Raw genomic sequence first — 14,717 nt, 5'->3', positions numbered from 1 at the left:
ATCTCCGAAAAGGATGCAAGCGCACCATAGAAATATCATAAAATACGTCTATTTGACTCATAAGTTGTTATATATCACACAATAGCTTTGTGTGATACACAGACAGGGAAGGATTTACCTCATATTGTGACATAGGCAAAAGACATTTTAAGCAACAAAAGGTTTGGAATGACATTAGAGTGAGTACATAATGACAGAATTTCATTTTTGAGTGAACTGTCCCTTTAAAGCACCAGTCTTGTCTGACTGTGGATTCTAGGCTGACTAACCAGGCCAGTCAAAAACACCAGAGGGTCAAAAAGTGACATTGTGTGAAGAAATCAAATTATTTTATACATTATCTTTGTTCTTGGGAGAGCCTAACCTTGCTATATTCCATGTGAAGTAAAAGATAATGATGAGGTCACCTTCACTGGAATGATTCGCTCAGAGGTGTCCGCTGACATAATTCATTACAGACTGATTGCTGTTTTATTGTTGCTGTCTGTGTTTTAACAGAAATTCTGAATGGAGGGGTGTACGTGGACCAGAACAAGTTCCTGTGTCATGCCGATACCATCCACTGGCAGGATATAGTGAAGAACGCCCGCTCCGATCACCTGGTTGTGCCGTCTAATAGCAGCAGCTCCTGTGAGTACTGACCAATTAGAGCAGAGGTCTTCAATCCTGCTCCTGGAGGGCCACTGTCCTGCAAAGTTTAGTTCCAACCCTAATCAAACACACCTGAATCAGCTCATCAAGCTCTTCAGAATCGCTTGAATATTCAAAGGCAGGTGTGCTGAAGCAGGGTGGAACTAAACTCTGCAGGACAGTGGCCCTCCAGGAGCAGGATTGAAGACCTCTGAATTAGAGCATGAGGTGCAAAAATTATTTGTTACTAAACTACTGTTCAAAAGTTTGGGGTCAGTGTTTGAAAGAATACAATGTAATCAATTTATATGATGGCAAAGCAGCCATTACTCCAGTCTTCAGTGTCACATGATCCGCCAGAAATCATTCTAATATACTAATTTGGAGGAAGAAACATTTCTTATTATTATCAATGTTGAAAACAGTTGTGCTGCACAATATTTGTGTGAGAGAACAGTACTGTTTTGGAATATAAATATTTTGTAATATTATAAATGTATTTTCTGTCAATTGCTGAATAAAATAATTAATTTCTTTAAAACAAATCATATTGGCCCCACACTTTTGAATGGTAGTGTACTACTGTTCTTTCTATTCGTCAACGAATCCTAGTATTGTTTTTCCATTTCCATTTGATGTATACTGTAGTTGTCAGGGTTATGTCTATGTCTGTGTTTTGTTTTTGTTTTCCCTGCTCCCATTTTGTCTGTGTTCCTTGGTCATTAGCTTCCTATTAATCCGGCACCTTTTTCTGTGTATTTAAGCTCTTAGTTTCATCAGTTCTTTGACTACGTCCAGACCGTCTATCCAAATCCATTTTTTGTGCGTATCTGATTGAAATCCGATCAGATTTAGCAAGTGTGAACGGCAGAAAAAAATCACATGAAATGCGATTTTTTACAAATCCGTCTCAAGCTACATTCATATGTGTTTTGAAATCCTATTCAAAAAGCATTTCTGGAAATCCTTTTCAGTCTGACTGCTCTGATCGGATTTTGCGTGGTTAATTTGACACTCTCACACCACAAAAAAAGTAAGCATCAGACTTTGCTATAGGAAACATGCTGAAAGTCCCTGCAGAAACAAGGTTGTGTTGTTGCAAAGTGCCAGACGAGCAGGAAATTACAATAATGGAGACGTGTTTTGTATTGCAAATCCCTCCATGTTGTGGTTGTTGTTGTTGTTTTTGGCGTATACCTACCAGCGCAACGTCATTGCCATAGAAACCAATGCAGATATTCCGGAAAACAAAAGAGCAGCATGGGACACACACATCGGATCTGAACAGTTGCGATACACAACATAGACAACCAATCATTTAGATCAGATTCCAATTGGATACACAAATGATCAGATTTTGACTGATGGTGTGAACATAGCCTTTGTTCGGTCTTGCTTGTGTTATTTTGTAGTTGCTGATCTGATTCTCCTGCGTATTCTCCCTGTTTATTAAAAGATTCTTGATTCTATTTGGATTTGTGCGTGTTTAACTACACCTGAATTTAAATTCGGTCTTTATTTACTCACTCTCGTGTCGATCCAAACCTGTATGCTATTATTTTTCTGAACACAAAAGGAAAAAGTTTGGAGAATGTTCCCACATATTTTTTTAATCATACAATAAAAGCCAATATGTACTATTATCATATAGAAAAATACCAAAATATTCCTTTTGTATTCCATGTCTTAAAAAACAAAAACAACAAAAAATATATTTTTTTTTTACAGATTTCAATTTGGAGAGACTCACGTTATGTCCAATCAATCAATCTTCTTGATCTGTTTCTCTCCCCACTGCCCAGATCAAGGGTGTTGAGTTTGTAAACCATCTCTTAGTGTTTTGGGGGAGGGATTGTTCTCATTGATTTTATTTCATTATTTAGTGAGGTTATTTACATTAAAACAACAGGGAATAAACAATGCTCCTTTTACCAATTAAAATGTAATCCTGCCCTTCCAGCCAATGTTTATCAATTACTTATTTCCAATGTTTGTAACCTTCAGATTGGGTTAGAAGCAGCAGTGTAGGCAGTAAGGAGAAGCATAAAATGATGGTCAATGTAAACATTAAAATGAACCAAATGAGACCTTGAGCGTCTCTGTCATTATTTACTCACCCTCATTTAATTTTCAAACCTGAATGTCATTCTCTTTCTAGTGGAAACAGGGAGAGATGTTTTGTTATTGTGAAATAATCTTCAGAGTGACCAGGAGCTTCCAAGCTCAAAAAAGCACCATGAAAGTGGCCCATACGACTCGTAAGCTGCATCTATACCTCACATGAATTTATCGTACATGCACTCAGAAGACTTAGATTATAATGTACAAGTTGTATAGACTACTTTTATGCTGATCTTTTGTCCTCTTTGGAGCTCTACAGTGTGAAATGCCATCTAAGGCTACGTTCACACTGCGAGCATTAGTGCTCAATTCCGATTCATTGCTCAGATGTAATTTTTAGTATAGCTGTTCACATTGTCGTTTAAATTGTGGCAGATTCCAATATTAGATTCCATTGTGAAGAGGTTGTGGTCCTGAACTGACCCGCATGTGCAAAAGAACAATAAAAAGACTTGCAAGCTGTCATACGGAAGTAAACACGGAGGACATAAGCGATTGCGTGTTTATTTATAGTGTGGTCTGCCGCGGAAGCCAGTGAAATTATGCACAGGTAATATTAAAAACAAAGACGAGGATGCGGAAAAAGAGAGCAGAGTTATGCATGTCATTATGTTTTGCTTGTATATAGAGCTGTCACATGTAATACTTCTGACACATCACTGTCCTTCACTGAATACTTTTCTCGATAACTTTGGGTATGTAAAATCCCTTAAGTACCTCCCATGAGCGCAGAATTGTGACGAATGTTGCTCTAGAGTGACGTAAAAGTCACGTGAATTCCGATATGACTGTTCAGCATCTGACCTGTATTTGGACCACATATGGAAGTGACACAAATCAGAATCAAAAAGATCAGATTCCATGTGGTTTGTGCCATTCACACTGTCATGACAAAAACATATCCGAGTCACATACTGTATGAGCAAACCATTTTTTATTTGGGCCACATTTATCTGCAGTCTGAACGTAGCCTAATTTCCATTACATGATGGTGAGTAAATGAAGACAGAATTTTCATTTAGACTGAGCTATTAGAAAGTTTGCCGTGAACAACAGAGAAATCAAGTACTTAGGCAGAATGAGAGGAACCGGGAGAGAGAGTGTAAAAAAAGGACGACGTTTAAAAGGGGGAGATAGTCAAAAGTGTCTGGCCCATGTAGTTGAAGGGAGTAAGCCACTAGTGTAATTACTCTTAACTGAAGTGGAACAGGGACAGAGGACAACACTCCATCAGTCAGCCATGCTCACACTGCAATTACCCAACAGTCAATTAAGCTTGGGTGGCAGAACAGCCATTGCAGATGAGTGTAGCAAACTATACGGGCCGGGGAGGATTCAGGCACAGCTCCGGAGAGTCAGGGAGAACATTGTTCTGTCAGTCAGCCATGACTCTTCCCCACTTCATCAGAATAGGGTCAGTGCGGATGGAAAGAGTTCTATCCCAAAGCAGAATGATCCAAATTATGGTTACTGTGATTGAACATTAGGACAATATACATCCCCGTAATGATTGTGTGATAAAAATGCACACTTAAAAGTTTGTCAACATGAAATCAAAATTTACTAAGATCACTGAGCTTTCTGGTCTTATTATTGCACAGGTGCATAAGTGAATGTTATTTCAAATAAAACATGTTATTTTGTGTAATCTTTTATTTCGATAACTAAATGTTTTATCTTTCCTGGTTGCAGGTCAAAGGTGTCATAGAGCATGTAATGGACGCTGCTGGGGGCCAAAGGAGGACCAGTGCCAAAGCTGTAAGTGTCAGAAATTCACAAGTGATGAATGTATGCTTACATCTGAAAGTGCAAAAGTTACTTTTCTCAACCTTTGGTCACATGAGAGTGTCACTTCCACTAGTGTTTCAATCATTCCTCACAGGATTTGAAGTAGTTACCAGTCTAGAGCTTTAAACAACATGTTGAAATCATGTTTGACCATGTTTGAAATTATGCCATCATCCTTTTAATTGTCAGAGATTTTCAGTCATTGAACTTTGAACTCTGGTGCTCTTGCAGGGAATGCGAGTTCAAGTCTCAGTATGAGTTCAAATCTGGCTTATGTTATTTTCCCATGACATTACCCATTGTTTCTGGTCGTCCTCATATATATAAATATATATATAATTTATATTATAAGGGCCCTATCTTGCACCCAGCGCAATTGACTTTGTACACCGACACATGTACCATTCCTATTTTGCACCCGACACACAGCAGACTTTTCCCTCGACAGACGCACGTCGGTAAATTAGGGAATGAACTTGCGCTCCCGGGGGCGGTTCAGCGAAAAGAGGAGGCGTGTTCCGGCACAAACGTTCCCTGGTGCTATTTTGCAGTTCCAGAAAACAATTCCGCCACAGACCAGGAAAAACCTAGTCTAAAGTCAGTGGCGCGTTATTCAGATGCTATTTTAAGATCGCATGCTTGGCCATAATGTAGCGTGTGCACAACGCGCATACACTTTGCTTCTCTCATACACAGACGCAGCAGTTGCCATTTTTGCAAACCATACATAATTACAAGGAAAAATATTCCACATGAGGGAAATCATTGTGGTGTCCATGAAGATGTGAAAAAATAGGCATAAATCTAGCTTACACATTTACTCAAATTATTATACACCTGTTTAACCGAAGCTAATTTGGGTGTGTTTCTCCCATCCCCATACAATGTCACTTCTCTGTCTTTTACGGCCCTGACGAGAACGTCGGTCTCCTCGGCTGTGAACCGCTCCTGGCGCGCCTGGCAAATCCGCCGTTATAATAGCAATCCGCCATGGAACAAGCGCGCCTGCTTTTAAAGGGAATGTGAGATGATGCTCTCATTGGTTTATTTCACGTTACGCCCAAACCACACCTATGAGTAATGAAGCTACTTCAGACCAACCCATTTTTGCTATTTTAGATTTGCGTCGGGCGCAAGAGTCATTTATCCCGCCGGTATAATAGCAACAGCAACAGCGAGATCCGCCCACAAAGTTACTTGCGTTTCGCGTTTGATACTTGCGTTTCAGATCGTTAAAATAGGGCCCTAAAAGGAAAATCTCTCATATCTGATTTGATCGTCGGCACCATTATCCTCGTGGGCAGCGTGCCAGCATGCAGAACAGTTGCACTTCGGGCGTCCCGAGTTTGGTCCCGGCTCATGGACCTTTTCCCGATCCCGCCCCCCTCTTTCTCTCCAACTTCGCTTCCTGTCAACTAACTGTCCTATCGTAATAAAAATGCAAAATCTTAAAAAAATTTAATAAAATCAGTATCATTAGATCAGTATTATTTTAGTTTTTATTTTAATTTTATTCTAGTTTTATTCATAATTTGTATTAGCTTTTATTTTAATATTTTTTGTTTTTAAGTTCATTTTAGTTTAATTTTTTGTAATTTTGTTATGTACTTTTGTCATTTTATTAGTTTTTTATTGCAATTTAGGTTTAATTTATTTTTATTTCCGTTTTAGTTTTAGCTACTGTTTTAGTTTGTATTTATTTCCAGTTAATAATTTTAGTGCTTCCACTTGAACTTATATTTTAGTGTCAAAGCAACATTTCTAATTTTCGTTTAGTTAACAATTTTGGACTAATATTTATATGTTATTTTATTTCAGCTTTATTTTATTTTATTTTTTTATTTTAATAGTTTTAGCTTTAATTAATGATAATAACTCAAAGCCGTCATGCAATGCAGATAAATGCACACATGACCACATGTTAGTAGGCACCAAGTTGACTATCTTGTGGCTGATGAATATAATCTTTGTAAATTTGTTTATCTTTTCATGATTGATTAAACTCATATTTTTGTTACAACCATTTTCTAAAAGCATCTAGTCACTCAAGGTCAGGCGTTACAGTGATTTATGAAGAGTTTAGGCAAAAACAAAAACTAGAACAAACAGCCTTGGCTTATTGCTTTTATTTTCTAATTTGATAATGCATTGCATAGCATAAGCATACTGTAACTTATCAACCAGGATGAATAAAAATCTCTCAGAAGTAACTTTTACTCATGAATATAATATCTAGACTGCTTAGAGACAGCCGCAGAGAGAGGTGAAGTGTTGTTCCACTCTGTGAGAGTTCTCCAGCTTTCTCCACAGGCCCGATAGGACACCTCCAGCAGGCCGTGGCTCACCGCTGCCCTCCCAGTGGAGGATAATTGAAGAGATAGACGGGAAGCCTGACTCTCCCTCCCCTTTCACATGTAGCTGAGGAAACCAGCTGCACTTAAAACTGCCAGGATTAATTACTTTAGGTCCCTCAAAAATCTCACACGTAGACAGATACTCAGTCTCTCTCTCTTGCTGGCTTCCTCTCAACAAGCTTGATCACAACACCCTGTAACTCTGATTTCCCCGGACGTGCTCTTATAGTGCAGTCAAATGCTAAGTCAGACTGCTCAAAAACATGTCATTTCCCCTGCCTCGAAAAGCTTGCTAATGAAGCAGTAAGGGTCTTTTTTTTTTTTTTTAAAGGACAAAACACTCAACTTTTCTGCTAAAAAAAAATAATCCATTTCTGAAATTTTCATATTAGAGAAAAACCTCTCATGGCATTACAGTACTCTTGTGTCATTAGCATGAGCGAGAGGAGATGGAAAGTTAATAGGCAGACCCACAAGGAATCTGTGCAGATCATTTCTGCAGAAAATTCCACAGAATTTGACACATCCTGTAGTCTCCATTCATTTTCCATTCAATTCAGTGGATATTTGTAATAAATAATATATATTTTTGTATCTGATGGTTGTTTATCCATACTAGTGATTGGCAAGGAAAACCTAAATTAAAGCAGCAGAAATTTTACCGAAACATAGGTGTCTACTTCTTTTCTACTTGCCACAAAAGAGCAGAAAGTCTGCCGACTCTGTCTGGAACTGCTAATGGTATTTCAGCACATCTGTGAGACCATGTATCTGTATTCACGACAGTATCATCACACAGATGAGCAGAGCAGAGCAATTTCATTTTACAGAATGGCAGGAAAACTACCTGGAATTTGTACTACCCTGGTGATATCACCATTTATTCACGTAATGGACAATCATTTTTATAGACTTACTTTAAAATGGTTTGGTGGGTCAAGTAGGAGAATATGAGCCTTTTTGCTTCTCAAATATACTCTAATTAATCATAGTGTCCTCCCTGCTTCCTCTTTCCTCTCTCTTCTGCAGATGTACCTGTCATTTCACTCTGTCCCTCCATCTGGGTACCAACACACTCTCATTCTTCTCACTCAGTTTTGTTTTCATTCCATCTTCAAGACCTCTGAGAGGAAATCTGTTATTTAAATGGAGAAACCATTTATTTGAACAGGCGCTTCTGTCTCTCTGTGGCTGTGTTCTAGCAAGCATACTAACAAAAATGGAACCTCATATGTAGTAACCAATTTGGAATAGCAACTCATACAAATAGCAAAGCGCACACAAGACTGGAATCTCAGTTGATTTCACTGTTGTTGTTAATGTAAACATATTCAGCATACACAAATATTGGATAGAATACTCAATTTTTAATTACATTAAATTATATAATCAATACTCATCAACAAAATAGGGGTCGGGGGTTGGGGGGGGGGGGGGTGGACAGCAGCAGTTCACAAAAAAAAATTAAAATTCTGGCATTATTTGTTCATCCTCATCTCATTCCACACTCAACTGAACTGTTTTTGTATGGAAAAATCTGTATAACGATGCTCCAAAAATGCTCATTTTTGGTTGAACTAAAAATGTTGCAGACATAAGCAGCTCACTAGGTTTTGGAACATAGCCTGTTCTCTCTCTCTCTCTCTTTCTCTCTAGTATATTCTGATCTCATTTAGATAGTCATAGGCAAACCTTTGCTTCTGCAAACTGCTTCCACAAAGACATTACATGTCACCGCACTGCACCAGATAAGTCCCGTCTGTTCTCTCTCCTCTTCCCTCATCTCGTCGTCCTCGCCTTCCTTCTCTCATCACAGCGGTTAAATCCGCAGCTCGCCTCGCCACCAGCCGTCTAGCTTGAGTAGTCTTAATTGTCGAAACGATAAGGACGAAGTAATTGGAGAACTGCGCGACTGTGAAATGGATTCGAGTTCCATCTCACGCTAATGAAGCTATTTACTAAGTTGAGAGCATTAAACATTCTTGTTGGATTTTCGCTGTAGCTTCCTGTCATTTCTGCAAACTTAAATCTGTATTTCTCCTCAACCCAGTGGATACTGAGTAAATATTTCAATCTAGTGTGTTCAAATAATGATTTTTTATTTTTTATTTTTTTGACGCATAATTAGATTTGGAATCAATTTGTGCATATCTAAACGGAGATTACATCTAAACAAGAGCGGCGCTTCTTGACCTAAAATGTGTCTGCGCCGTAAAACACGGCAGTTGAGCCGCTAATGAAACTCTCAGAGGCTAAATATTCTGTGCTTCATAGTCTTCTGTGTACTTTAGCAGATTGATGGTATATAATTGCCAGAGCTGGGTGTATTTTAAAAAGCGTGTTTCATGGCAAATGAATCAACATATCATCGAGTTTCTGAGTGGGCCTTTAGTTCAGTAAAATGTCTTTTGTTTTGAAAAATAGGCCATTTGGTGTCTATGCGGTTATGGCTTACACTGCCATAATGGAATTGTAAAAGTGGTATTTCAGAGGAAGGACAATTCACATAAATTGAATCTATTCACAAATGCCTCTCAAAGTGTATCGATTATGTACCTTTTCATATATATAAAATCCTTGGATGCATTGTGCAGGTCTTATAGCAATGCTGTAATGACTAGAGATGCTTGTGAGTGTAAATAGGTAGATGACCATTTCTATCAACATTTTAGTTTAAAAGTTATATAAATGTTCAAGGGAAAGTGTGTATAGGTGCTGAGATAAGCATAATTTCCAATGTCCTATTAGATTTTTTTTACAGTTCTCTTGAAGGGTTCATATCAAACATTTTTCTATTATTATTATTTCCCCTGGTGCCAAGATATTAAGGTTTTTTGTTTTTGTTTTGTTTTTCCCCCTAAACAAATTGTGTAAAAAAAAAAAAGGCCATTTTCCTCCCTCTATCCTTAAAAATAAATATGTTTTTATTGGTTCACTCATATGGGAAGCAGGTTTGTTGTCGGGTTTAATATAGTATTAACTGCCTTATTCTTTAAATTCTTCAACTTTTTGGTTGCATCACATTGTGACACACAAAACAATTCACATTTATCTGTGTGGCCTAATTAATTAAGGTAAATTAATTAAGAAATTATCATCCCTGTATGGAAGATTGTTTCCGCCACAGAATGAAAAATAAAAAAAGGTAATTGTGACTTTTATCTCACAATTTTGACTTTTTTCTCACAATTTAAACTTGCAGTTGCGAGTCATAAAGTCAGAATTGCGTGATATAAACTCGCAATTGTGAGAGAAAAAATAAGATTTGAAAAACAAAAATAAATCATTGATATGTAAACATGGATGATCAAATAAGAATTTATTCATCTATCTCACGTCAGAAGTTCAGTTTTTTTTGGTTTTTTTTGCAGTTTAGTTTCAATAAGTTCTCTTTAGCATGAGATCATTAAAACTGCATGTATAGAAGTTAATAAAAAATTAATAAAAAATTGATGTAGTTTTAGATTAAGTATAGCATGTCACCCAGCAGGACACTGCTGTCACAGCTTGAAATTCTATGTCAACGTACCAAGATCCATGTACATCTGAATCCTGTCATGCTTAGAGAGCCTAATGAACTCTTGATAAAAAATTAACACGCATTTGTAAGAGGCTGTGTAGCGTTCAGTCAGCCCGAACAAGCATGCATATACAAATGCTGCTGTGGAAATCCAATTACACCGTTTTACAAGCACCTTGCTAGTAACAGTCACACTCACATTTGTGTGGGGGCTAGTAGATAAATGAAAATGACAGTCTTTGTAGGATTTGAGTCTTTGTTGCATTCCAGCATAACCCATTGGCCATTAGCGTAAACTGTGTTATACCTAGTTCTTTCAGGTCAACATTTGTGATGGCAGAGCAACTGTTTCAGGAGAATCTTACTCAGGAATTTAGTTCAGTTCGACACATTTACAGCTAGCTAAACCATTTAAAAAAAAGATTTTTTAAAGGAAATTACTACTTTTATTCAGCACGGATGCATTAAATTGATCAAAAGTAACAGTGAAGACATTTATAATGTTACAAAAGATTTCTATTTTAAATAAATGCTGTTCTTTTGAACATTCTATTCATCAAAAAATTGTGGAAAAAAAGTATCACAATGTTTTCAACATTGATAATAGGAAGAAATGTTTCCAAATCAGCATATTAGAATGATTTCTGAAGGAACATGTGACACTGAACTGAAGCTGAAGCTGGACTGTGACGCTATTTTCTTCTGGAAACAAACTTTGTAGCATTTTCCTGTTATCTCTGTAAAGCTGCTTTGAAACAATCTGTATTGTAAAAAGCGCTATATAAATAAATGTGACTTGACTTGGCTGAAGACTGGAGTAATGATGCTGAAAATTCAGCTTTGCCTTCACATGAATAAATTAAATTTTTAAATATATTATACAAATCAGTTATTTTAAATTGTAATCATATTTTCAGAATATAACTTTAAAAAAATAAAAAACATTTTTTAAATCATAGAGTACCTTAATAATATTTTATCCATTTTGATTATAACTCTATCACACCCATGAGTAAAGTTTGTTACTATCCTAACAACGTAAGAAAAGTTGCATTAGCCAAGCATCCACATCTTCGTTTGCATCCATCCATGCAGCGCATAAAGTTGGCCTTATTTCAGAAAGCTCCCTAAGCTCATTCAGCAGCTACACCGGAGATGTATTTGGCATGCCATATGGTAGGAATTACTGTGAATGTCTAAATTTATTACTGTGACTATCGCTTGGAGTAGGAAAGCAGCACTGCTCCATGTGCACCATCATTGAAGTTAAGAGTTTACTCGGTTTACTCCTACTGAATACCACTCCTACTGTCATCTAGACAGCTGTGTTGTATGATGAGGCATTATGGTTAAAGTGTTTGTTAACACAGATGCTAATTGTCATTAGAAAATATGGAATATTCGCTTTTTTTCACGAACAGTTTCTGAACTTGTCTCTCTGTTACCTTCTCAGTGACCAAGACGGTGTGTGCCGAGCAGTGTGATGGTCGCTGTTTCGGGCCGTATGTCAGTGACTGCTGCCATCGCGAGTGTGCTGGAGGCTGTTCAGGACCGAAGGACACAGACTGCTTTGTATGTCTTCAGTATTTTTGTAACACACGCATACACCCAAGCATATTAGTGATTGCAGAATATAGTCGATTAGCTCTGCCACTAGTTGATGTTTTGGCTCTGTGTCGACTAGTCACATCACACAACTACAGTTTGTTCTATATGGTGACAGCAGGATGGAAAGTCCTCTGTCCACAAACTTCTGTATTTGTTCTGTATTTGCATGTCATAGTCAATATATAAAGTGGGGCTTCAAAGTCCACTAGCAAATTTGAGCTTTTGCATTCTTCTATTTTTATAGGGTTTTTATCAACACAAATGATATGATCAGCAAACACAATTTTTCTTTTTGTTTTTGCTTTAATAACAGCAGTACTCAAGCTGCATGAACTTCACAAGTTTGTATAAAACCTGATTATCATATTTTCCAGCAAGATTTGAGAATGATCCAAAGACCTTATTGAGCTTCAAAGGAAGCAAGAACATTTCAACTTTTGTACAAGTTAAGCTCCTTCACACCATAAGTATAAGTAAGATAACTATAAAGATAACTATAACAATAAATATATAAATATATATGTATCCACACCAATGCACAGTGACATTTTGTTTATTATGAGCACACATTGCAATTATGTCGCCTGCCACTTTAAATGCTCAAGTTCTTTAAAGCAGGATGGATTCTGATTGGCTGTCAGTGTTTTTATCCTTTATCAGCTAGACAAAAAAAGTGATTTCAATGATGTCGTTCTTCTGTTGTTGTTATAATTAGTTGTGGTGTGGACTTCCCTATTCTCATAGAATTAGAATGATTTTTAAAACGTTATAGTTATTGTTATAGTTGTCATGCGAACGGGATTTTAAACGGTCAAAATATCACAAATTTATAGTGGTCTGGAAATGTTGATGTGCAATGTTAATTCTAAAATAGTTTTTATAAGTTTAAAATTAGATTTTGATTCTCAGATTTGAATGTGGAATCAGACTTTTAAACCTCACTGTGTTTGAAATTATGCAAATGTGGGCATTGTGCTTTTAAGCATTGACTAAAAAAAAATAAAATAGTCAACATCTTTTCTGGGTCAAATAGAATCCCTAACCTCAAATTTTGTCCTCTTAGATGTCTCAGCATTTAACAACTTTTTCCCCCAAACACACACACACACACAGTCTGTCAGTCATCTATGGCCTTACCAGCATCCCATAAAGCTACAATTGTATAAGTGTTACGGTAACAGCACCAGACCCATTCTAGCTCCCTCACCTTATCTGTGAGTTTTTGTTCAGCTGTGATATTCACATCTGCAATTCACTTCTGCAAAAGAGATCTATGTTGCCTACAGATGAGTCGCTTTTGACCAGAAATCTCCCTATAGGAGATGTTCTTTGCACTGGAGATACCATTAAAATCTCATTTCCTCCCACAATGCTTTGCTGTGAATGAGAGTGGGGCCACACCTCTGTAGCTCTTTTGTTGCGTGTTGCCTGGGCAGATCCCGAACGCCTCTGACTGTTCCTCGCCTCTCCGGCCCTCAGAGAAAGCGATTTATCGCACCTCTCTGTTTTTTTAATTAGTTATCCTCAGCTGTAGTCATTGATATTGTACTTCTCAATTGTTTCCTTTTAATTGAAAAAGCACTTTCGCGGCATGCATTGGGATTTGGATCAATGCCTTTTTTTTAATCTCAGCACCTCTAAGACAGGAAACATATGTTCTCACATGTTTCTAAAGTCAAAGTATAGAGCTTTTTCCATTCCTTTAGCCGGTTTGAATCATTATTTATTAGTAACATTGCTGCTCTATATTGCTTTTATGTAGTATTGGTGTTGGTTGACATACTTTTTTGTGTGTTGAAGCTGATTTTGTGTTCCTACACATTCTTCTATTGCGTAATTTACAAAAATGAGACTGTAAGAGTAGCAACACAAGATTTTGTCAGCTGTTTTATTAAATAAATGTGTATTGGTGTCAATAACCTTGTTTCCTTGTGTCCAGGCCTGTACTAACTTCAACGACAGCGGTGCATGCGTGACGCAATGCCCACAACCCTTTGTCTACAACCCAACCACGTTCCAGCTGGAGCACAACCCGCGGGCCAAATACACATATGGAGCTTTCTGCGTCAAAAAGTGCCCACGTAAGACGGAGAGAATGAATACAAACCTGTGTATGCTTACGCACACGTTTCTAGCTGGATCTTTCACTCACATAAATGGATATCAGATGCCATGTCTAGGCGCGTTCACAAGCAGGCATGTAAGCATGTTTCAGATTGAATACAAATGAGGCGAATCGGCTGCACCTGAGTCCTCACGCTCCTCTGAGACCCTGTTGAGGTCGCGGCCCACACGTAGAGCCCTAGGAGTGAGCCTGTCCGATAAATCTCACTCAGCTTCTTGGCCTCTGTTGACTTGAAGGAGGAAAGAAAGAAAGAAAGAAAGAAAGAAAGAAAGAAAGAAGGAAAAGAAAAGAAAAGAAAAGAAAAGAAAAGAAAAGAAAAGAAAAGAAAAGAAAAGAAAAGAAAAGAAAAGAAAAGAAAAGGTCTTCAACCAGGGATCTGTGGCAGTACTGCAGGGGGTCCACCAACTATTGTTTGATCTCAAAATAATTACTGTTAAAATATAAAAATATGCGTTCAAAACGACATTAGGCTAACCCTCATGTTCTTTTGAGAATTAGTTTATTTTTATTTTTGATAAAAAAATAAAATAATTATTTGCATTAATTTAATACGTTACTCTAACCTAATCAA

The 14,717-nt window shown here is 37.4% G+C and overlaps 1 protein-coding gene across 3 annotated transcripts in view; it reads left to right on the top strand.

Annotated features, from left to right (window-relative positions):
- erbb4b (erb-b2 receptor tyrosine kinase 4b) overlaps positions 1–14,717 on the top strand; it is a 316,016-nt gene that overhangs the window by 212,733 nt on the left and 88,566 nt on the right. For all 3 annotated transcript variants that reach the window (XM_084123173.1, XM_084123172.1, XM_084123171.1), the window contains exons 4-7: positions 499–630; positions 4,444–4,509; positions 11,867–11,985; positions 13,961–14,102. In XM_084123173.1, the coding sequence (XP_083979299.1) occupies positions 499–630; positions 4,444–4,509; positions 11,867–11,985; positions 13,961–14,102 (459 nt within the window). The remainder of the gene's footprint in view (positions 1–498; positions 631–4,443; positions 4,510–11,866; positions 11,986–13,960; positions 14,103–14,717) is intronic.

Source organism: Abramis brama (genome assembly GCF_963993115.1).
Source record: "Abramis brama genome assembly, chromosome: 8".
Taxonomy (NCBI): domain Eukaryota; kingdom Metazoa; phylum Chordata; class Actinopteri; order Cypriniformes; family Leuciscidae; genus Abramis; species Abramis brama.
The sequence above is the reverse complement of the archived record's forward strand: the minus strand, read 5'-3'. Positions and strand labels throughout refer to the sequence as shown.